At 41.3% G+C, this 25,797-nt stretch overlaps 1 protein-coding gene across 1 annotated transcript; it reads right to left on the reverse strand.

Moving 5' to 3' along the window:
* Window positions 1–5,486: 5,486 nt before the first annotated feature.
* On the reverse strand, window positions 5,487–14,437 carry KCTD12 (potassium channel tetramerization domain containing 12). The gene has a single exon (XM_002824344.5). The coding sequence runs from the start codon at window positions 11,465–11,467 to the stop codon at window positions 10,490–10,492; it is 978 nt and encodes a 325-aa protein (XP_002824390.1). The 5' UTR covers window positions 11,468–14,437; the 3' UTR covers window positions 5,487–10,489.
* Window positions 14,438–25,797: the final 11,360 nt, after the last annotated feature.

The raw sequence follows: 25,797 nt of genomic DNA on the forward strand, positions 1-25,797 counted from the left end.
TGAACTCTTTTTTTGTAAGCAGGAGAGAGTGAACTCTGGTTTCTCTTCCCTTCTTTTAATGATACTAGTTCTATTGGATGAGGAATCCACCCTTATGATGCCATTTCACCTCAATTACTTCCATAAAGGGCCTACCTCCAAATACAGTAACATTGGGAGTTAGGGTTTTAACATATGAATCTGGGGGGAACATACACATTCAGTTCATAGCCACTAATATCAGTCTTTTAACTGGGAAGTTGCTGGCAGATTTATCAACTGTGTCTAGATGCACAAAGTAAAATGAAGTTAAAGATGAATGTCAAAGAATTCAAGCCCCCCAAAAGCTCTTTTCAACTGTTAGAGCTAACACAAAAATATTGATTTGCCTACTTATCCCCAAATTGACCCAAACCTAGAGTTAAACTAAATGATAATAACATGAAACTTTTTTGAGAGTTCTTCTTAGATACTGGGAGAAGAAGACTGTGTATATGTTACAGAGGAGAAATACAACAATACAATAAAGTTTCACTCTTGTTTTTTGGTTTTTGCTGTACTTATGTTTTTAAAGTAACACTCCCAAAACTAGCGGGCAAAATTTTAACTAATAGCTCCGTTTCTGACATTAGCTCATGAAGAGAACTTATACTTTGAACACATGGAGTAGTCTGGGCAGGAAAAAATATATATATTCACTATTGTAAGGTCAGAGCATCATTGCACAGATCATTTATTTTTTTTAAGTACTTGCAACAGTCATTTTTAAAACCCACAACTCTCACCAACAGAACATTTGAAATAGTATACTCCAGCATTTCAGGGAGGTCAAATTTATTTCCTACAACTTTTAGAGGCACCTTTTGAAACTTTCCAGTTAACATTTTCAAAAATCTGTACCAAATAATAGCCCCAGAGGAAAGTATATAATACAGCTGTCAGTGAGCTTGACTTTCGTCATAAAATGGAAACATTGCCGAGCATTTTCTCCTTTAGCGAGAAATTCACATGGGGCTTTGAAGCAGCTGCCCTATAACAACTATTTAGAAAAAAAGATACCTGAATCAATTAGTTCTCTTCCTAATCTTTCTGACTTTCAAGTCAGATGAAAGGATAATCATTTTTATATATTTATTTATGAAACTAGTTCTATTTTTTCAAATATATAGGTATAAAGGGGGATTATTGATCTTTGGTAGCATTATTTTAAAAAGCAAAGATTAAGGCCGGGCGTGGTGGCTCACGCCTGTAATCCCAGCACTTTGGGAGGCTGCAGTGGGCAGATCACCTGAGGTCGGGAGTTCGAGACCAGCCTGACCAACATAGAGAAACCCTATCTCTACCAAAAATACAAAATTAGCCAGGGATGGTGATGCATGCCTGTAATCCCAGCTAGTCGGGAGGCTGAGGCAAGAGAATCACTTGAACCTGGGAGGCAGAGGTTGCGGTGAGCCAGGTCACCCCACTGCACTCCAGCCTGGTCAATAAGAGCAAAACTCCGTCTCAAAAGAAAAAAAAAAAGCAAATATTGGCAAATTTCAAGTTAGTTCTTTTTCTCCCTATATGTGAAAAAAAATGAACATAAGCATTCATTAATTTATTCAACAAACCTTTATTGATCCTCTATTACATGTTATGTACTATGTTGAGCCTGGGGGCAAAATAGAAAAATAAATGCCTTTTCTCTTCTGTAAATGGGCAAATAGATGTCAAGGGTGAGCTAAGGGCTCACTATATAACAGAATTAGGGCTGCTCTATATAATAGAAGCAAGCAACCCAAGTCATCAATGAGCCTAAACTCTTCATTTCTCTTGCATTCGTCTTGCTTAAAAACTGTGATTTTTTTTTTTATTCAATGCTTTCCAAAAAGGAAAGAGAGAGCAAGAAGATATTTCCACTGCCCTTTTCTTTCTGTATACAGAAATGAGAGCTTGCTCTAACTTTGGATTCTACTCTTCCCTCTTCCACCCAGAAAGCAGAATGGAGAAGGATAACGAATTATTATTATTTTTTTTTTTTTTGAGACGGAGTCTCTCTCTGTCACCCAGCCTGGAGTGCAGTGGCATGATCTCGGCTCACTGCAAGCTCTGCCTCCTGGGTTCACGCCATTCTCCTGCCTCAGCCTCCCGAGTAGCTGGGACTACAGGCGCCCGCCACCACGCCCGGCTAATTTTTTTGTATTTTTAGTAGAGACGGGGTTTCACCATGTTAGCCAGGATGGTCTCGATCTCCTGACCTCATGATCCGCCCGCCTTGGCCTCCCAAAGTGCTGGGATTACAGGTGTGAGCCACCGTGCCCAGCCCCAGGATAATGAATTATTAAGAAATAAATGGTAAATAACTGGGGAAATGTTGTCAGTTACTCTAACGAAAGAGAACTCCAAATAATTAATTTTAGAATCTATCATTCCTATGCTTCATCTTTTTCACTCTGAAAAAAAGGAGGGAGGGTGAAGCGGAGATCATTCTTAGTAGCTGTTAAGTGTATTTAGCAGAATTGTGAGGGAAAGATGGTGTTCATAAAATTTCAACCATGAAATGTGTGTAAAGTCCAAGGATGCTAAGTTTTTTGTCATGTCTGGTAGTTATACAAATACTTTTAACTTCTATAAGTACTTGGCCAGTTGACCATTTTGCTCTCTGTTGGTGATGGTAAAGGAGAAGGCTGTGTCTCAAATATATTAGGGGCTCAATTAATGGTTGTTGAAGCTGAAAGGATGACTTCGCATTTGGGGACTTCGTATGCATAATAATAGGTGCTCAATACAGTGCCTACTAAATAATTGATGAGGTCTCTCTAAAGACTCTATGTCTCTTGATGATGAGACCTAGGGATTAACAGAACATCAGAGTTTCTCATTCAAACATGGTGTGTCCAATATTACTGCAAACAAATCTCACTCATGCATAACCTGAGAGGTTTGAAGGGAGAAGAAAGATGAACAAAACCTGACCCACTCCCCACCACCCCCATTGCAGCCAGGAGATCTGCACGTGGCTTCATGTGGTCCTCTCACGTGGACTCGCATAAACAGCCTCCTTCCTGGTTTCTGACTCCTGGCCATGCCTGTCAAACCCATCCCTCGCAGAGCCCCCAAACGGTCTCTGCAGAATGGAATTCTCTGATTACTTTACACCTTGCTTAAAATTCTTCAGTAAACCCTAAGAACCAAAGTTCAAATCTTGTAATGGGTTATGTGAGGCTCACCCTGATCTGGCTCTTACTGCTTCTCTGACTATGCTTTTGTTTGGTTGGTTGGTTTTGGTTTGGTTTGGCTGTTTTTTTGGTGGGCATAGAGGGCTTTTTGCTTTTGCCATGAGGTTTCAGCAACACTGAGCTGTTTCTAGTTCTTGCTGTCTCCCGATCATTCCTCACTAAGCTGACCTGGACTTAGCAGGACTCTCCTCTTTCTCTGCTTCACTTTTAAGCCTTTGCTCTGGTGTCTCCTCCTCTAGCAAGCCTAAGACATGACTTAGGTATCTCCCTTTCTGACTCCCTCAGTTGCTCAGACTATCTTAGCCCTGATTTCCAAGTCATTCTATCATTATTTGGCTCTCTTACTGATCCTCAGCACTTCTGTGTCTTAGTCATCCCCGTTTCCCTATCAGATTGGCACAGTGTGGCACACAGTAAGTACTCAGAGATTTTGAATGAATGAATCCTCAATGGCTGCTCTACAAGGGGGAAAGTTGCAGCAGCCAAGTTAAGAGTTAATGACCTAAAACAGCCTCGATGACCTCTTTTCTACTTGGCCCCATCCACCACTCTTAGGAGATCTGTAAGTGTAAGAAGGTGCCCTTGGGCCCCAGAGGGACATTGAAACTTCTTACCTGAGCACAGTAAAGCAGAGAACTTAGGAGGCTGACGTTTTCCCTAAACTATCCCTCAAAAATCAAGCCCAGTATATGCCAACAGAAGTTCTCAACTCTACCACTACCACCATCGCCAAGTTCCTAACAACAGCGTTCCTAACGGCAGAAGAACGTGCACTCATTCCTAGGATACTACAAGTTCAGAGTATCTTTAACATGTAGGGTTTTATCTCTTAAATTCATGAAAATTTCTCAATCTTTCCATAAAATGAAACAGATTTTTATAAATCACTTACCAGTGAAAGGACCTAATTCCCCTATCCATAGGTACATATCTTAATTAGTAAAACTGAGATTCCAGAAGGCACCCCATATTTCTTCCATAATTTCCCATCCTTTTCCAAATCCCCCAGAGGTGTCTCCTTAAGAAGTATGGGATATAATACGGCTCCTCTAGATATACTGTATACCTAAAACCAAAGTATTGGTCATAGTTCATTTAAAAAATCTAAAATTTGAAAGGAGGTAGAAAACAAAGGGAAGGGGCCTTGTTTCCAATATAAAAGCTACATAAAACTTCACACTTATATACCTAATGACTCTAGAGTGATTTCATACCACCCCACCAATTCCTAAAGAGCTTCCAGTGAATCCAACTGTTTCCATAGTTCCTCAAGAAGGAAAAAGTACCTCCCGGTCATTTCTCTCTTGGCATCACTTCATACAAAAAAAGCTGGACTCACATATTTGCATATATGTAAAAAGAAATTCAGTACAGCACTCTGGAGTAGAAAAAAAATACCTGGAATTTTAAATGCCTATCAATAAAGGACTCACAAAATAAAGGACAGCACATCTAGACAATGGCGTGTCATGTAGAATATCATGTAGCTATCAAACAAAATGAGGTAGATCATTGCTACATGTTCATGCATTGCAGTAGCTCCAGGATATGTAGTTAACAGAAAGCAAGACACAGAACGGGTGTGATTTCTACGGAAAAGATAAAAAAAGAGGGGCCTCTAGGAAAAACTAGGGGTTACCCGAGGAGGGTTAATCTGTATTACATTTTCAAAAAATAATGTGTCTACACACACACTTTTAAAACAAAAGCTATCCAGAGGAAGTACAGGCAAAAGGAAAGAGGAAGGGTGAAGCCTGGCTCACTCTACCCGCCCGACTCATGGCTTCCGGTGCCATAACCCAGACGACTTGAGTTTCTGTGATTTCTCAATCTTAGCAGCACTGTGCCTTCTTTAGAGAGGAGGAACATCAACCACTAGAGATGATGCAGTAAAGTGCCCCCACATCAAAAAATGCAGCTTCTCTTTCCCAACATTTTTTAGAACCTTCTCATGAACTGTACTTTTAATTAAAGCACATCTCAAAGCTTCTATTTCCTTGTCCCTGTACACAGCAATTGGCATATGCTGCAGAGAAGTCAAAATGTTTGCGAAAAACATTTCTTCCACATTAAGTACCAGACCGCCTGGGCATTCTTGACAATAAACTCTGGGGAAAGCAGCTGTTTATGCTTGGTCCTGCTGGCCGGTTTCTTGGTGAAGAGTTCTGATGGCATAATGCTCAGCAGTAGTCCCACAACAATTTGGGAAGTGTTGCCAGTATTTAGAGAACCCCATAAATGAAATTAGACCAGTGTTCAAGCCAATCCATGCCAAGGAGCCAAGAGGAATAATTAAAGGAGTGAATGTTTTATTCTTTAGTGTTTAATTGAATACATAACAAGTCACATAATCAATGATTCATTACTTCACACACAGGAAGGAAAACAGTAGCTAGTATTTCTGTTATACAACTGGTTGTGAACAGGAAGAACAAAAATCTTCATAGCATTAGATGGTTGAAGAAATTCTCAAAGTTTGGGCATGTCTGAAAAGACTTCGACTGCATCTTTTTTCAATATAAAGGGATTTTTTTCTTACATTTCTGTGTCATTAGAAAAATCTGATAATCTTATAAGATTTTTTCTTCTCTTCTTACATTTAGAGAAAATGGTTTAATGATCTGTACTACTTAAAAAATCAGAATCCCAGATAACTCTGTGTGAATCTTACATTGTCTAGCAGATAAGGTTTTCAGATGCCTGGAAAAATTTAAACAACATATAATTTACACTTCAAAATTAACATCTAGATGGATGTTTTAATCCTTTGTCACTAAATGGTTACTAACGCTGTTTGAGTGGTCATAAATGAATTGTCATTTGTATTCAATAGTAATAGCAAAATTTACCTGCCTATAAAGTCGCAAAAACAGTTGTATAATAGTTTACATTACAATTAATGTACCCATACCTCAAAACACATTTAGAATTTTAAAAAACTGGCTTGGAAAAAAAATCACAAAAAATTTAAGTGACAACAAATCTTGATTAACTAGTCCATCTTCCTACCACACATGATTATACTCTAATGTAGATATTCTGGTTGAATTTCTTCCACCCAAGTTTCAAGGGCCCCAGTAGAAAATCAAGTGTTAATACTTTTAGATTTTTATTGTTCAAAACTGTTGACAAAGAAAAGCTAACTTCAACATAACTTGTTTCTGGCTATACAAAGACCTATTTCAGGTGCTACAGATACTGAAAATAGGAGTATTTTACTTATTTCTCAAGAGACAGACTTAGGCCATCTAAGAAAATGAATTCAGTTTTTAAATGATTTATAGTAAGGAAAAACAGGAAAACAATTCCAAAGGATTGACTCTGATAGGCTTACAACAAAAATATTCAGTTTACTATTTTAAAAACTAAATTGAGTAAAGTATTTGTGATTTAGACTATAAAATAAATTCTCAAGGAATTCAACCCCTCCAGTCAATACTTTTTCTTAATGTCTGCATTGTAATTTAGCATTTTGCATGTAGGAGTTCACAAATGATTTGAATATTGGATCTGAATTTACCCTAACTGGAACAGTAAAAAGTTATCAAAGTTTCACCTTACATGGCTTTATTGAAATAACATTCCATCAAAAATGCCAATAAAAATTGGAATATATTATGAGCACTGCCAATTGCTCATTTTGTCTGAGTATTAACAGATTATGCATTTCCTCAGAGAAGCAGTAGGTCCCATATATACAGACACATATATGGCTCTGGTTTGAAAGAGAAGACAATTTTATCTAGTATTATGATTTATCACTGTGCTATCAATCAAAAAAACCAAGTAAGAAATACAATTAAAACAACATCGAAAGGGAAACATTTTTAAATCTCACATCTTCAAGGAATATTTTCTACAGCATATCATTTGAAAAATTACAATGAATACTGTTCATGGTCCACATGTATTAAACAAAAAACATGTCAATTACTTGGTGCAAACACACAGAACCTGGTACCTGTTTTTTTTTTTAACCAGCATTGTCTACTCCTTTTTAAAAATTAAGTTTGTTACTAAAAGTCTAATGTCATTCACTTGTATTTATGATCATCAAATGGTAATTAGGGCAACATATGTAAATGCATGCCTCTGAGTCAGATTCATGCAGTGATAATTATCTGAATAATTTATGACATTTTCCCAGGTTATTTGAATGGTATCTTTGGAGGGCATACTCAAATGAACCCACAATACCTCCACTATTACAGCTTATAGGAAATTACAATCCACTTTACAGGCCTCAAAGGTTCATTCTGTGGCCCAAAGCCCATGGAGGGGAAGGGATCTAAAGGTGCTCATGTCAAGTTATTTTACTTGTTTTTTACTGTCTACCGAATGTGAAATGAATTTTCTTCACAGCCTTTACTTTAGGCTAAAAATAGACAGTTTTCTTGTACTGACTTTAACTTGAGAGGGGACAGTCATCCCTGGAAAAAGAAGTAGATTTACTGTCCCTAACCATTAAATTCCCAGTCTTTCAAATAATGTGAGTGGCGGGGGGTGCTAGGTGTGACAGGGTGGAGTGAATAAGATGCCTATGTACAAGACGGTGGAATAGTTCAACTCAAAGGTTTACAAGATAATATTTGTAAGACTTGAGTGACAGAGGCAAAATTTTAGCAGTTTCTCAAGACTCTTGGAGTTGAGCAGATTTGAGAAGGGAAATCAGAATCGCCGAGCCTTGCCATCTGTCAGTGGTTTTGATCTGTCCCAAGATGTTCTCAATCATGTGCTTCCTGTTGAACAATCTAACAAAATACCATACGGAGTAGAGAAATCTCTGCAACACTGACTTTTGGTCAGTGAATCACAGTCCTAAATTATTTCAGGCTTCAAACAGATAAATTCTGATGCAGTATGTAGTCTGAGACCAAACTCAACATATAAGCAAGCACAACTTCCTAGATTTCTGCTTCCATTTCGCCTAAAATTACAGGCTTTGTATATAAAGTCCATTTTACTTCTCAAAAAATGTTAGTCTAATAAAAGACTTGAAATCTATTTCCCAACTAAAAAAAAAAATTAGTGGATTAAAAATACAGGTACCTTGATTTTAAGTAGACAGTTAATCAACATATGATTAGTAATACAACTAATACTCAAGAAAAAAAGTATAATAGAGCAAACTCAGTTTTACAATTATGTATTTTTTCCTAACCCAATTCCTCGATAAGGATGTAAGAAACTCATCAAAACATGTTGCTTTAGTATATACACCAGCTGATGCAAATTACTGGGGTAATATAGGAAATTTTATAGCATTAGTAAATGAATTAAAAAACTAAATGATTCGTGTAAAATGTTTATATATGGTATATACAGCTTGGATCACATGAGTCTAAGAATAAAACTGTCAATTTGTAACATCTGTATGGACATAGTAAGATACAGTACGAGATTCATTTTTAAAAACAAGGAAAAATAGCACTAATTTAAACACTGAAAACAGCTCTTACAAAATCCTTAAAAACGTACATCAGAGAAAGATGCTGAAAACAAAACAAAATAGGCTTCTCTGTCATCACAGGATATCCAAAGGACACCTCACAGCATGGAGCATGACGAGGTTTATTTCCCTTATGGTGTACATAGGATATGCATTGGGAATTTATTCCATGTAAGAGTAAAGGCATAAGGCAACCAGGTCTCCTTCTGTTTCTGTTGCATTTACCTATTATTGGACCATTTTATTGCTCAGCTCACTTTTAAGTACTTATTTGCCTTCATTTAAAAATATTCCATCTTACAGCTATCTACAGATAGGCAGCCCTAGGTGCTGAGTTCTCTGCAGCTCTGTCATTTGAAAGGATTTCACTTAACTTCAAACAAACTGCATGAAAGTGGCATTTTCAGGTTTTCAGGTTTGCCCAGAAGTCAACGTTTGCTGGGCTTGGAGAAAATAAGGATTTTTAATAAGTGATCTTAGGTCTAAGTAACCAAAATGAAACTTCTTTTGCACAATAGATTTTAAAATCAGGATTTATAATCAACAAGAAAATAAAAGTTCAAAAACTAAAACCCTACTGGGTAACTCTTTGGTTAGATTATATATAAGCATTAACAACTCTAAGTTTAGAACTCAAAACAGTAAGTTCAGTGAACTGCCAGTTAAGAGTAGGTCTGTTATTAATCTTTATAAAATGCTTGGCATGTTTGCATTTACTATATGATATTTTTTAAATGTGCATGTACTCAAACAGATGGTACAAATTTCCAACTTTCAAATCATAAATGACTATGTCTGCTTCTCCCTTCCCACCCTTCCTACCCTTTCTTCCCTCCCCACCCCACCCCGCCCACCAAGTCTTACAGCTAAAGGAAGGTCCTACTGACATTCATTGAAAGAATACAGGCTTTCCTAATACCCACGACGTGCACTATGACCCAGCTCCCTACAGTCACTGCCACGTGACCTCCTACGGCGCTTGGACACCTGAGCAGCCTTGCACTCTTAGGCGGCAGCGTCCTTTCTCCCTCTTGCCAGTAACTGCTGCCATGTCAACCAGTGGAATCAAGGGCTTCTGGCGAGCAGCAGCTGAAAAGGGCGCCTCTGCAGGCAGGAGGATCACTTTCTATAAGTTTAAGCTACAGGCTGAGACCTTTTATTGTGTACGAGAAAGGATCCTTTACTGTCCCACGCACTAGATTCTTCTACTTTACGTGTGACTTTTCAAAACTTTATTAGTTTAGTTACTGAACTGCCTCCATGGGGTCCTAATTCCAGGCTCAGAATCTTCCATCCAGCCTTCTAAAACTCTACCTTCAAAAGAGGTCAAAAAGACTGTGTAATGACCTTGTAAAACACTAACCCCAGACAATGGAACCAATCCTTATCTCTTAAACCCCCAGTGAGTCATAAGAGCTTGAGAAGATTTCAAGGAAATCTTCCGCACATTGGACACGGTCCAATCAGGTTCTGAACAATTCAATCATCCCCAGGTCTGTGGCCACACTCCCCCAATAGATCCAAACTGAAGTACCATCTGGGGGAGGGGTGGTTTGAGGCAGGAAGTAGAGAAAGCATGGAGTGGTAGGTGGGGGTGGGGTGGGGGTTCCTCTGGGTTCTCTCGGTTCAGGAGGTCCAAAGAAGACGAAGCAGCCCAGAGGATTTGCGGCTGCAGGTTCTGTAGTGGAGGGAAGGTGGGCGGACAGGTCTCACCCAGCTACTACTGGAGGGGGAGAATGGGAGGGCAGCAGCCAGGGGACAAAGGGGGGGACAAGAGGCTCTGTAATCATCTCTCGGGCAGGAAAAGGAGTGGGCGCTGGAGTGGCGAGGGGGTCTGGGGAGCTCACTCCCTGCAGAAGACGTACTCGGTGTAGCTGGTCCAGATCTTGTCCTCGCTCTGGTCGGTGCTGCTGGCAAAGGCGCAGGTGCCAGTGGAGCTGCACGCCACCATGTGGAAGCCCGACTCGGACAGCTTGTCGAAGGCCTGCTCCAGGAAGTTGAACTTGAGGTAATAGCGCGAGGTGTAGCGCTCCGGGGGACGGTCCGGGTCCCGGCTTTCGTTCAGGGTGTCCCCAAACACCTCCTTGGCCAGCGACGTCTTTCCGCAAACGGTGATGCGTGCCACTCGCCGGAACTTGGCGTCCGCCTGCGCGTCCCGCCCGATGGTGTAGGAGCCGCGGTAGCCGATGGTGATGTAGCCCGAGCGTCGGCTGCCGTCCAGCGACTGGGACGGCGTGAGCAGCGGGCCCGCCGCGCCCCCGGACGGACTGCGGCTAGCCAGCTCCAGCGTGGGCGACGGCGCCCCGGCAGAGGCGCCCTCCTGCTGTTCCGGCTCCGCGTAGCCAAGCGGCAGCAGCTCGTCACCCAGCGAGCCCTCCTTGTGCACCCCGCGCCGCGAGGGCGGCGGCCCCGGGCCGGGCTGCTGGGGCGCCCCGAGGCGGCGTACGAGCTCTGGCAGCTCGAAGTACTCGGCCTCGCGCTGTAGCCGGCTGCGCTCGGGGAAGTAGTCGGGCAGCACGAGCTGCAAGTCCCGCAGGTAATCCAGGATGTAGCGGAAGAGGAAGCCGTCCCGGTCCAGAAAGAAACGTCCTTTGCTGTCCCGGGCCAGCTCCTGCGGCTGCTGCTGCGTGAACATGCGCCAGAGCAGCGAGTCGGGCACCGACACCACCGTGCAGCGCCGGGTCACGTACACCTGGCCCCCCACGTTCAGCTCCACGATGTCGGGGAAGAGCGGCGGCTCCGCGGAGGACGACGAGGAGCCGCTGCCGCCCCCGCCGCCGCCCCCGTTGGGTAATCCACGTGTGCTGTCCGCCAGAGCCATGACAGAGAGGTGGCCGGGCCGGGACAGTGGCAGGGAGCCGCGCTGCACTCAGGAGCTGCAGCCGCCTTCCCCGGAGCCCTGGAGCCCGGACGCTCGCTCAGCCCTGCGCTCCGCCGCCGCCGCCGCCACCTCCTAGAGCCGCGCGGAGCCGAGCGGTGCGATCGCGCCGCTGTGCGCCCCCGTGAGTTCCAGTGCGCTCCGCCCGCCTTGCCCGCGCGCTCCAGGCGAGTGCCGGGTCGCGGCCCGCGCGCTGCTTAAGTAGAGCCGCCTGCTCTGGTGCCGTGGCGCGCAGGAGGCGTGGGCGGCGGCGGAGCCTCGCTTACCGGGCGGGTGGAGGCGGGGAGCGGGGACTTGATTTGCATCTTAAACGCGGACGCCACGCGGGGCTGCTGGCTCCACCCCGGCTCGCGAGCGCTGGGGGCGCCCGGACTCCCACCCGTCCCCCGCCACCCACCAGCCCCGCCCCGTGGTCCCGCCCAACTTTCTCCCTCTTCCAAAGAGGACCCGCCCGAGACTTGGCGGCTTCGGAAGACAGCTCCTTGGAGAGACAGTCACCGCGCCCCCTTCCCTCTCGCCGCAGCCCGCACCCAGGGACTCTGAAAGGAGGATGTGAACTTTCGGAAGCCTCCCGCCCCGGGAGTGGAAATGCGTGGCCGCCTCCGGCCCTCCCGCCTGCGGAACTGGCCGCTTCCAGCAGTGCAGCTGCGGCCTGACATCGTCGGTTGTCGTGTCACTGAAAGTAGAGAGACGCGAAAAACCTGGAGAGACGAAAGAGCCGCCCCAGTCCGAGCGCAGCCAGATTTTGTTCAAGTTGCCTTGCAGCCAGCCTGGAAAATAAATAAATAAATAAACCTAGAAACAAAAAGCAAACCTCAGTGTCCCGCAGTAGGATGCTTTACGATAGTTTATTTTCTGGCTGCAGAGACAAAATAAGATCAAGCTCCAAATCTGCTCTTAATTGCAATGCCCTCTTCCCGCAGGGCCTTCGAGGCCAGACTGAAGTGAAGGGGTAAGACTCTGGAACGTTCCGTCTCCGGGTCCCATTCAGCCTTCGTTGAATCGCGCCCTTAAACTCACAACAGTTGCATATCTAACGTAATTTTTAAAGCCACCTTTGGCCCCTGCGTGTTTATCCTCCCAAAAGTCCAGGCGCCCCTTCTCTCCCGCTTGCCTCGGTCACTCTTCGGCCCTCTCCAAGTTCCCGTCAGCCTCAGAAAGGGATATTTATATATCTGAAGGCCCTTGTCTGGATCCCATCTCTCAACTCCTGCTGCCTGCACGTTTGCTTTCCCAACCCCCGCCCCGGACTGCAGCCCACAGAACCGCCTCCTCCCCCTGGAAGCTTTCCCTGGCTTCCCAGGTGGGTGGGGCCTTGGATGGCTCCCTACACACGGTCTGCACTGCTCCCAGCACGTTCTGAAATGTCATATTTATGAGTGATTATCTGATCACTGATTTGGGTATAAAAATAAGTAAGAGCTCCTAAATGCTGCAAAAAGAGAAGAGTGCAGAGGAGGGTGTCAAGAAATGATTGGGTCAGTGAATGTTTCTTGTGTACCTGCTATTTGCAGGGCACCAGAAATGCAAAGGCAAATAATCTCCAAAGCGCTTTCAGTGTAGCCCAATAAGCAAAGGGTCAGGGGTCTGCGCAGTTATCACATCAGTTTGAAGTATAGACTGCACATCAGTATAAATCAGGCAAGATCTTTGTTCTTGATAATATTTATCCTTCTGTGTAACTACCCAGTGAGCTTCACAGTCTCCTCACAGATAAATGTCATTTTCATTTTGAAATGTTTATATCTGCCGAACAATTACCACGCTCATGTCAGCGTGCTGAAATGAGATCAACCCCCAAACCAGTTCTCTTAATTGCAAGTACAGATTTTGATACTGAATGTATTTTACCACTCTTTTTTGTTGTTGTTCTGTTCTTTGGGATAAATAATAGATGACACAAAACTTCCAAGTCCCAGTGCAGGATTTCGAGGTGGTTGTGCTACTAGGCGTTATATTGGGGTCACAGACCTGACAAAACCAGTCTCTTTTCTACAAATCCAAGAAAAGTCTTCTTTGCACCAGTTCTACACATATTTTTGTATAATTACCACTGCTCATTGCATCAGCAAATCCTGCCAGCTCTGTGTTAAAAATCTTTCTAGACTATTAACGTATTTCACCATCTCCCTATCATCACCCTGGACCAAGCCACCATCATCTCTTGCCTGGATTATTGCACTGGTCTCCTAACTGCTTCTACTTCTGCTCCTACAGTCTTTTATCACCAGAACAAAAACAGGGACCCTGCTTATAATCCAAGGCTGGTATGTCACTCTGCTCAGAGCCCGCCAGTGGCTTCCTGTCTCAGAAAGAGCAAAATCCAAAGTCCTCTCAGTGGCTTGCAAGACTCTACATGTTTGGAGTTGTCCCACCAGCACCTCTCTGACCCATCTCCTGCCCTGCCCCCAGGAGCTGGCTGGCTTTAGCCACATAGCCCCTTTCTTGTTTTCTCAGGGCCTTTGCACATCCTTGTAAAAGTCTCATTTCTCCTCCCTCCCGTGTTCCTCACCTTGTTCAGGTCCCTCCCTTCTCACCTTCTTCAGGTCTACCCAGCAAGACCTTTCCTTGATTCCACTTCTTAATGCAGCACAGCCTCACTGCAGCTTCCTCTTTCCTGCCTTATTTGTTGACTGGTTTCCTACATTAGAATATAAACTCCAAGAATTCAGCAGTTTTTGTCTGCTTGGTTCACTGCTACACCCCCACTGCCTAGAACAGAGCTGGCATATTACAGGCATTTGATAAATATCTGTTGCTCACGCAAGCATTCAACCACTATTTATTCAGGGCCTACTACTATATTCCAGGCTGCATGTTAAAAAATAATCACTGCCTACTAGGAGCTTATAGTCTTGCGAGGGAAACAAATACAGTATAAAGATAAGTAAGCCTATTTCAGGTGGTGATAAATGCCACAAAGAAAATAAAATTATAAGATGTGATAGAGGGACTGAGTGTGGAATACTACTTTATATAGAGTGCCTGGGGAAGGCATCTCTGTGAATGTGACATTTGAGCTGAATAATAAGAAAGAGACAGCCATGGGAAGTTTTGGAGGAAGAGCATTCCAGGCACAGGGTCAAACAAGTTAAAGGGGCCTGAGTTATGAGTGAGTTCACATTAAAAGTTTATGTATTGTGTCATCTACTTGTATCCTGTGAATCTCCAAAGTACCCTTGAGGTGATCAGTACAGAGTCAAATGTGAGTGGTACCGTGTGCTTATTCACTACCTGCAGCCTACTGTCATCATTCTCTACATCTTGACATAAGGTAGTCATCAACCACCAGCTAGTCTACTGCAGAAAAGCCATTGGTATTTCCTTATAGAAGCCAGGTAGTGCATAAGAGATATAATAATGAATGAAACAGGTGATTTGAAACACAAGGAATGTTTTTCTTCTTAATTTTGTGTGTTCTGTTTCTTCCCTATTGGTTGGTATCACAGAATTCAAAAGGAAATACTACTGTGGAACTCTGATGCTGGGACTTGAGGGCCTGAGTGTTTATGAGAAGAGAGTCATAACTCTTTAGCATCTCCAGTATGTTCAATATGCTTAATTGCAAGGGGTTGGGGAGGATTCGGAAACCCACTAGCCCTGTGTTTAGTCTCAAACCAGTTTCTAATGATGGTCATTGCTAATTGATGGTCACTGCTCCTTTTCAAGTAACTCTTTGTATTTTCCTGAATAAGATACAGTGTGCCTGCAAGTAACCTGTCCTTTGATCCTAAAGTGGAGGATACTGGAAACATCTCTGGACCTACATTCTCATCTCATTTGCATCTTCTCCCCCACCTACTGCCTTCTCTTCGAACCAGCTTCCCCTCCCACTCCCCACAGTAATCCTTCTTATCCAAAGTTTCCATTACCATGGTTTTAGTTACCCATGGTCAGCTGTGGTTTGAAAATATTACATGGAAATTCCAGAAATAACTAATTCATAAATTCAAAATTGCACACCATTCAGAGTAGTGTGATGAAATCTCCCACTGTCCTGTTTCGTCTTGCCCTGGACATGAATATCCACACTTCTACACTCCCAACCCATGAGTCACTTAGTAGCCATCTCAGCTATCAGATCAACTGTCTTAGTATCACCCTATCACAGTGCTTGTGTTCAAGTAACATTCAGTTTACTTAATAAATGGCCACAAAGTACAAGAGTAGTGATGCTGGCAATTCAGATATGCCAAAGAGAAGCTGCCTTTAAGTGAAAAGGTGAAAGTTCTCGACTTAATAAGAAAAAAAAATCATATCCCAAGGTTGCTAAGATCTATGATAAGAATGTAGACATTGTGAAATTTCTGTGAAATTATGAAGGAAAAATTTGTGCTAGTTTTGCTGTCACACCTCAAAACACAAAACGTATGGCACAGAGTGCATGAGAAGTGTGTAGTTAAAATGGAAAAGACATTAAACTTGTGGATTGAAGACATGAAGAGAAACATGTTCCAATGGACAGCAATCAGGTTCAGTACTACCTACGGTTTCAGTCACCCACTGGGGGTCTTGGAATGTATACCCTTTGTATAAAAGGAGACTACTGTATTCTGCATACCAAAGATTTAAGGAAAGGAATGAGGAACATGAAGAGAAATATAAAGTTAAAGGGGAGGAAGAACTGTGGCGAAATGAAGTGAGTGCCTTTGAGAATTGGATGAATTTAATATATGTGAAAATGATCTGTACATTGTAAAACACCATTCAAGTGTCAGAATCATTATTTTCCACCACTTATCATGGTGCTTGACAAGTTTTCCCAATAAATACTGAATGAACAAATGAATGGCAGAAACATTAAAATGAACACTGTGGGGAAAGGGGAAGAGAGGCAGAATCAGAAATTATCCTGAATAAATGTTTATTCCATTTGTCATCCGCCTAATACGTGTGAATCTTTTCTCCTTGCAGGCTTTAAAAGTCATTGACTTTTTGCATTCAGAAGGAAAAAATAACTGAATACAGAGATTAATTGAATAACATTAAGTAAATCAGGAGGCAAAATGATCTTAATAAAGATTTGGTAAAAGATGTGACAATATTTAACCTGAAGAAAAGAGAACAAAATGTTATATAAGGGACACTGCCAAAATACTAGGTCTAAATTCCAGTTACTCAGGAGGCTGAGGCAGGAGAATCACTTGAACCTGAGAGACAGAGGTTGCAGTGAGCCAAGGTCACACCACTGCACTCCAGCCTAGGCAACAGAGTGAGACCCCATCTCAAAAAAAAAAAAAAAAAAAAAAAAAATACCAGGTCTAGATGGTAAAGAATATCCCAACATTGTATGATTATCTCTAGAGTATGATTTTTATGATTTATAGAGCCAAACAAAGAAACAAAAGTTAACAATGTTGATATTTCTATACCCTTAAAATGGTGTTTGGAGCTTATCCAGGAAACAAACAATAATATAACAAGCGTGTATAGAGTACTTACTATGAGCCAGCCCTATTCATAGAACTATACATGTATGAACTCATTTAATCCTAACAATAACTTTATGAGGTTGGTGCTATTACGCAAGTTTTAGATGAGAAACTGAGGCACAGTGAAGTAATTTTCCCAAGATCATACAGCAAATAGGTGCTGGAGCTGGGATTTGAACCCAGGCAGTGTAGCCCTAGAATCTGTGCTTTTAAACACTGCATTTTAAATCCTCTTTCCTCTAGGAGTGCTTTACATGTATTAAGAAGTAAGTTATATTATTTTCCCCCTTTACAGATGAGAAACCCAAGGCAAAGAGAAGTAAGGTAACTTAACCAAGATAACACAGCTATTTATCTCTGCTGGGGGCAGAAATGCTACTCTAAAGTCTACGTGCTTATGTTCTGCAGTACTGGTAACCAGAAACTCAAAGTAGCCACTTTGAAAGAACTAGGGTTAAGAAAGAGTCAAGTCCTTGGCCCTTATTTCTTCTTTCTGCCTTCTTTTTTCTTTCCAACCTATTTTAGGTTTATGGGTACATGTGCAGGTTTGTTACACAGGTAAATTGCATGTCGCAGGGGTTTGGTGTACAGATTATTTCATCACCCAAGTAATAAGCATAGTACCTGATAGGTAGTTTTTGGATTCTCACCTTCCACCCAACCTCCACCCTCAAGTAGTCTCCAATGTCTATTGTTCCCTTCCTTGTATCCATGTGTACTTTTACCCAAATAAGAATCTCTATTTGAGCCCCTGGATAGAACTGACACACTATTGTCCTAATCTTTCCCTAATTCAGTCCTGTGCACAAAATAAACAGGATTTTATTTCTGGTTCTCTTAAATATCATTATGGTTTGCAAAGCAACAAGTTCCTAGCATGTTCATTTGGCTTTATTCTGATCTCATTAACTCTTGACAAGGATAAAGTGAATCCACAGAAACTGCTGAGATCTAGGTTCCAGTTTCCCAAAGCAAGCAGTATCCACTGGTCTTCTGGGGCTCATAAAATTGAACAAGTGAATTCTACTTGTGGCTTTGCATATCAAACTGAACACAAAAATAGCTGGCCCTCATCACTTGAGTGATTCTAGAACTTCTGACTAAGACTAATTATTAACATCACTGATGTTTCATAAGAATTTGAAAGTCTTGGTTTCCAATCATGATATTAAATTTTGAGATGAACTATACATAAGTTATCATATTCTAGGTTTTTCTGTTTCGAGTGTTTTCATATTGTCAGGTTGACTTAATTATCACAATGTTGTGAGGTGTTAACCAACCTGTGTTCCAAATGAAGAAAGAAACTCAAAAAGGTTAGGTGACTTACACCTTCTCTCAGGTGGCTGGGATGCAGTGCTGCGATGCACGTGGATGCTTCCTGATTTCACATTCCATGCTCTTTGAACTCTTCAGCAGCCATATCAGCTCCATTTAACACCCAAATGAAGGTTGTCATTCAAAATAGTCCCCATGAAGACTATATACTTCTTTGAGGGATGCTGGAATCACTCACCATTTTTGGTACATTTGTTTGGAAATTTTCTTCAAAGCCAATTTACACAAGAATATCACCCTATTATTTTATACTTATGTTAAAGTTGTAGTTGATACCTTTCTAGGGCTCTAAAACAGGGCACCTCACTGCAGGACAGACCCACATGCCTGAAAATAAATTAGGACAAAGCTGGTTTTCATGAATGAAACTAAGGTGATGATCATCGGGTATTCACCTTTTGACATTGGGTTTTAAAGATCTCATCCCTAGAGTTCTCTAATATGCTGAATAGCATTGAGTTTAGGTTACTTAGAAAGAAGGGCTGATTCAACTGCAGAGATTTTAATATGTGGTTCCAGAAAGTCTGCATATTTTATTGTGAGGTTTGGACAAGAAGCCAAGCCACTGGCTAGACTGTAATGGTTGATTTCTTATGTAATTGTAAGATCATTTATTTGATATAATTAAGGGGGAAAAATATCTTTCCCCAATTTGCTTTCCAGTTACTAAAGAAATATGCATAATATTTCACAGTAAGAAAATTGCCTCAAAACATGCTAAACTTTAAATTTACACTACTTGGTATAATTTACTTTTAAAAAATACATTTCTTTTCCTACAGTAAAATATAGATGGGAAAATCATACACTTTAGAGTTTGATGAACCTGTATCCTTCTCCTGGTTTTATTTAAAATCAAAGATATTGGTCATAGTTATTTAAATATTCTAGACTTCAGATATTTATCTTAAAATGGAGCAAAAACACCAACCTCGTGGGACTCTTGTGAGATTAAATGAGATGATACAAAGCATTTCCTTCCACAATGTCTGGCACATAACGGATACATCATGACATAATGCATGTAGGTTTCTGCTCCCACCCTTCCATTCCCCCATTGCCATTGCACTTCTACAATTCAGAGTTCCTTGTTGAGTTTGCTTACCTCATTCTTCAATCCATTTATTACTCTCTCTTAGATGATATCTCTTTAACAGTAACTAAAATGGACAGGGTAAATGGCACTTCCTCAGCAGTTCCCCATTTATTCCCAGGAGTCAGTCACATCTAACACAAATTTACTCTCTGGTTGGAAAATTTAGTCAAAATCTAGAGAGCTGGGAACCCTCAATTCCAGGGCTTATTTCTCATCCTAGACTTTGCAACTCAAAGTACAGTTGGCATAGTTTTATCTCCGTAACTAAAAGTTCAGCTATTGGCAACCTGTAGGAGGTAAAGGCTGGGTAGGGGTGAGCAGAAGTGTTCTAAAGAAGGCCTTAAAAGCTCCAGGTATCCTTAAAATCCAAAGACAATGACTTCTTCTCTGTTCTAAGCCCAGAGACTTAAGACATGAAATGTTGAGGAACTGAGCCTAAAGAGGGCAAGAGCACCATCCCAAACAACAGCTATGGTGTTTCCCCCTAGCTTCCAGGTGACAGTGGCTCCACAACAGGAAGAACACATGTGCACACTGCAAAGGAAACAAAAGTTTTGCATGGTTGCAACAGATTTTACTGGAAGAAGTATCAACAGTGCAAGAGAAGTTTAGCTCCCCTTTACATTGCATTCAACATCCCTTCAAATATTTATAGAGCACCGGCTATGTTCCTGATCTTGCCAGAAGTTATGGATGGTTCCACAGGTCCTTGGCCCATGAGAACCTGTAAAATATCAAAGTAAGTGACTAGTAAAATAGCAGGGACATGCCACACGTGAAGATCATAGGGAGGGAAGTTACCTTCCTGTGTGAGTCAGGAGTTTCTAGAGAAACAGGAAAGATACTATACACAGCTGACCTCAAGTAAGTCAGGTCAAACAAAACACTTTTCCTCAGCATTGCTAATATCTCAGCATTGTGATAATACTGTAGACGTAAGTATATTATATTTTGGCAAGGTATCTGACAGCTAGCTCATTCGTGATCTTTTTGGATAAGAGAAATGTGGGCTGGACAATAATATCAATTAGATGGAGACATGGTTGATAAAAACAGACATATTCAAAGATTATTGATGAATGAAACAACGTGTAACTGAAGAGAATGGGTTAAGAGCAAGATTCTGTTTTAGCTTTTTTCTATTGAATTTTTATCAGTAAATTAAATTAATAGGTGGGAATTATGCTAATAAAATGTATGGTTACACAGAGCTTAGTGGGCTAACTAACCAAACAAATATGGAATTAACATTCAAAGCTATCTACATAGGTTTCAACAAGAAAGAGAAGTAAATAAGAGAGGATGTAGTAAGTATAAATGTAAAGTTACGCAGTTGCTTATGACACAGTTTAGCACTTTACGTGAAAAGTGACCTGGGAGTCTGCACCTACTGCAAGTTTAAGAAGCTAATACAGTGGCATGACTGTAACATGCTCAGGTGCAAACACCAAATACAATCGCTTTTCAACATTGGAAAGGACCTTATAAATTATTTAAGTCAAATCTTTCCTCTTACAGATCAAAGCTGAGGATGTGATAGTAAAAACACAATAACTGAGAGTAAAACTACACCTAACATTTACGTATCTTTAAGTCTAGGCATCACAATCTTAAGAGTTATCTTAATAGGCAAGAGTGTATTTGAAGGAGGATAAGCAAGCTTGTGAAGAATCCAAAAACAATGTAATAGCAAGATTTTTTAAATTTTAGCATAGAATAGCCTAGAAGAGAGTATTACTGGAGGCAGTGTGGCAGCTTGTCTTAGTCTGTTCACGTTGCTGTAACAAAATACCATAAACTGGGTGGCTTATAAACAACAGGAATGTATGTCTCACAGTTCTCATGGCTGAGAAGTCCAAAATCAAATCATCAGCAGATTAGGTGTCTAGAGAGGGTCTATTTCCTGGTGTGTAGATGGCTCCTTCTCTCTATGTCCTCACATAGTGGAAGAGGCAAACAAGCTCCCTCAGGCCTCTTTTATCAGGGCACTTATCCCATTCATGAGAACCTGATCACCTCCCAAGACCACCTCTTAATACCATCATATTGGGGATTTGGTTTCAGCATGGGAATTTGAAGGGGACACAAACATTTAGACCATAGCATATGTTTAATGAGTCTGAAAGGTCCTTAGGACCCCCTGACCTAAAGGCTGAATTAGGGACATTGTCTTTGGGGGTGAGTAGACTGCTTCAATGTGTTCACTGTTGAACTACAGGGTTCTAGGTGGCCGGAGCATTGTCTAGTATTAAAAGAACTTTAAAAAGGCAGTCCCTTATTGATGAGGTACTTCCTGACTTCAGGGACAAAGTCACTGATGGAACCAATCCAGAAAAAGCGTTCTCATTGTCCAACTCTTCTTCTTGTACAGCCAAAAGACTGGCAGCTGGTGTTTACCTTTTCCCTTCAAGGCTTGGGAGTTAGCAGCTGTATAAAAAGGGCAGTCCTAATCATAAATCCAATTGCATTTGTGCAAAACAGTAGGGGTAACCTATCCCTTCCTTCCTTAAATCCTAGTGCTTGCTTATCTTCGTTACTAAGAAATGTCCTTTGTGGATTCCCTGCCCCCTCCGGAATAGAGCACTTTTGTCTGCATTAAATACCTGTTCAGGTAGATATCCTTTTTTTCTCAATGATTTTCTTAATGGTGTCTGGGAACTCGTCTGCTGCTTCTTGGTTGGCAGATACAGCTTCCCTTGTTATCTTCATATTTTTAAAACAAATCTCTTCCTAAAATTATCAAACCATCCTTTGCTGGTATTAAGTTCTTCAGCTTTAGATCCTTCACCTTCCTTTATTAAGTTGTAATACCATGACTTTGCTTCTTCTTGAATCATATTAGAGTTTATAGATATGCCTTTCTTATAGCAATTCTGTATCTACATAAAAGCTGCATTTCCAATTCAAGATAAAAAGGTATTTTGCAAAAAGTCCAAGATTCTCATGCCTGCTGGCATAGCTGCAGCAGTGGCTTCATGAGTCTCCTCTCCTCTCCTCTCCTCTCCTTTCCTTCCTTTTTTTTTTTTTTAAACAATGGTCCTTACACTGGATTCATTTATCTTGAAATGAAACCACAGCTGCAGACCTCAATCTATAATACATACCAAGCAATTTAACTGTTTCTTGTAATGTCATGACTTTTTTCTGCTTCTTAGGAGCATTTCCAGCATCACTAGTGGCAGTTTGTATGGGTCTCATGTGTTATTCAAGGTTTATGCTATTGCATTAAAACATGTTAAAAAAATACACAAGAAACATGAGAGATCACTTTTTATTGTGATACATAATTTACCAGAGTTATGACCTGCTCATGCAGAGATGATTAGCATTACATGGCATTTTAAGCGGATACTTTTGACACTTGAGCTCACTACAATAGCAACAGGAGGTGGCTATGAAATTATAGTAGTATAGTATGTGCTACAGTTAATTTTGTGCAGTTATAATTTAATACTGCATCTTTATGTTTGTTTATAATTCTCTCAACTGCAGTGGTACCATATTTGGTCAGTAAGTATATACATAAATTTTGATACAGTTTACCTTTTTATAATAGCCTTGTGTAAATTTTATGGCAGCAAATCATCAAATAGGCTTGTATTGACATATATTTTATGCATTCATGACACACCTAACTTAAGAAAATTTTTTTTATATTTCTAGGCCACATGAATGAAATGAGAGAACTCATTTCAGTATTAACTCAAATGTTCATAGTTCAAAGTCTCATGCGAGACAAGGCAAGTCCCTTCCCCCCATGAGCCTGTAAAATCAAAAGCAAGTTAGTTACTTGTTAGATACAATAGGGATACAGGCATTCAGTAAATACAGCCATTCCAAATGGGAGAAATTGGCCAAAACAAAGGGGCTACAGGGCCCATTCAAGTCTGAAATCTAGTGGGGCAGTCAAATCTTAAAGCTCCAAAATGATCTCCTTTGACTCCATGTCTCACATCCAGGTCACACTGATGCAAGAAGTAGGTTCCCATAGTCTTGGTCAGCTTCACCCCTGTGGCTTTGCAGGGTACAGCCTCCTTCCTGGCTGCTTTCACAGGCTGGTGTTGTGTCTGTGGCTTTTCCAGGCACATAATGCAAGCTGTCAGTGGACCTACCATTCTGGGGTCTGGAGGATGGTGGCCCTCTTCTCACAGCTCCACTAGGTGGTGCCCCAGTAGAGACTCTGTATGGGGGCTCCTACCCCACATTTTCCTTCTGCACTGCCCTAGCAGAGATTTTACATGAGCACCCCTGCCATAGCAAATTTCTGCCTGGACATCCAAGCATTTCCATACATCTGAAATCTAGGCACAGGTTCCCAAACCCCAACTCTTGGCTTCTGTGCACTCGCAGGATCAACATCACATGGAAGCTACTAAAGCTTGAGGCTTGCACCCTCTAAGCTCTGTGTTGTGAGCTCTGTGTTGGCCCTTTTCACCCATAGCTGCAGTGGCTAGGACACAGGGCACCAAGTCTCTAGGCTGCACACAGCATGAGGAACATGGGCCTGGCCCAAAAAAACACTTTTTCCCTCTAGGCCTCCAGGCCTGTGATGGGAGGGGCTGCTGTGAAGACTTCTGACATGCCTTGGAGACATTTTCCCCATTGTCTTGGGGATTAAAATTAAGCTCCTCATTACTTATGCAAATTTCTGCAGCTGACTTGAATTTCTCCTCAGAAAATGTGATTGTCTTTTCTATCACATTGTCAGGATGCAAATTTTCCAAACTTTTATGCTCTGCTTCCCTTATAAAAATAAATGCTTTTAACAGCACCCAAGTCACCTCTTAAATGCTTTGCTGCTTAGAAATTTCTTCCGCCAGGTACCCTAAATCATCTCTCTCAAGTTCAAAGTTCCACAAATCTCTAGGGCAGGGGCAAAATGCTGCCTGTCTCTTTGCTAAAACATAGCAAGAGTCACCTTTGCTCCAGTTCCCAAAAAGTTCCCCATTTCATCTGAGACCACCTCAGCCTGGACTTATTGTACATAGCACTATCAGCATTTTTGTCAAAGCCATTCGACAAGTTTCTAGGAAGTTCCAAACTTTCCCACATTTTCCTGTCTTCTGAGCTCTCCAAACTGTTCCAACTTTTGCCTGTTACCCAGTTCTAAAGTCACTTCCACATTCTCAAGTATCTTTTCAGTAACACCCTACTCCTGGTAGCAAATTACTATATTAGTCCATTTTCATGTTGCTGATAAAGACATACATGAGACTGGGCAATTTACAAAAGAAAGAAGTTTACTGGATTTACAGTTCCACGTGGCTGGGGAGGCCTCACAATCATGGCGGAAGGCAAGGAGGAGCAAGTCACATCTTACATGGATGGCAGCAGGCAAAGAGAGAGCTTGTGCAGAGAAACTCCTGTTTTTAAAACCATCAGATCTCATGAGACCCATTTACTATCACAAGGACAGCATGGGAAAGATCCACCCCCATGATTCAATCATCTCCCACTGGGTCCCTCCCACAACACATGGGAATGGGAGCTACAACATGAGATTTGGGTGGGTACACAGAGCCAAAACATATCAAACAAGAACTGGGTTGACTTCACTGCTGTAGATCTAAGCTGTAGACAGGGAACACAGAAGGGACTCATGATTTGGGCTGAGAAATTGCATTAGATGATTTCTACTTCCTTTCTAATGTAAGAGAACAATTTTCCTCACCAACTGCTTATGCAAAAATTGGCATTTTTTTCTAATCTTCCCTCCCAATTTCAGGGATCAAACTTGATTTAACAGCTATCATGTTAGAGAACTTATAATCATAACCAATAGCTAGTATGTCCCGTATCTTCCCTATGTCTCAGGACCTGTGCCAAACAGTAGGTCAATCATATCTGAGATCCTTGAATACCCAGTGATGAGCAGACTTTTTTTAATACCTAATTTTTTCCTGCTGTTAAATCTTTGACTAAATATAAAGGCAATGTTCATTTATTTCAATAAATTCAACCATACAAGTCTAACCAGTGTACATTTACTAATATATCTACTTTTGTAAGTATGTTACAGTGCAAGTAAAAATGTGTTAAATAATATAGCACCATTCCACATAGTTTAAAGCATTTTATTGCACAAATTGATTTTTTAATTATATTGGTTTCTCGCCTATTCATTCTACCAAAACCTTGTATCATTTAGTTCTTATGGTGGATAAAAACTGAAGCGGTCATTATGCATTTGGCAAAACCCATAGAACTGTACAATGCAGAGTGATTTCTAATACAAAATATAGACTTTAGTTAATTACAATGAATTCATAATCAATCATAATGAATGTACCACACCAATGCAAGATACTAATAATAAAGGAAACTGCAGGGAAGAGGAGAAGAGTATATAGGATTGCTATACTTTTTGTTCAGTTTTTCTGTAAAACTAAAACTGCCCTAAGAAACAA

The sequence above is a fragment of the Pongo abelii genome, chromosome 14 (assembly GCF_028885655.2).
Source record: "Pongo abelii isolate AG06213 chromosome 14, NHGRI_mPonAbe1-v2.0_pri, whole genome shotgun sequence".
NCBI classification, from domain to species: Eukaryota; Metazoa; Chordata; class Mammalia; order Primates; family Hominidae; genus Pongo; species Pongo abelii.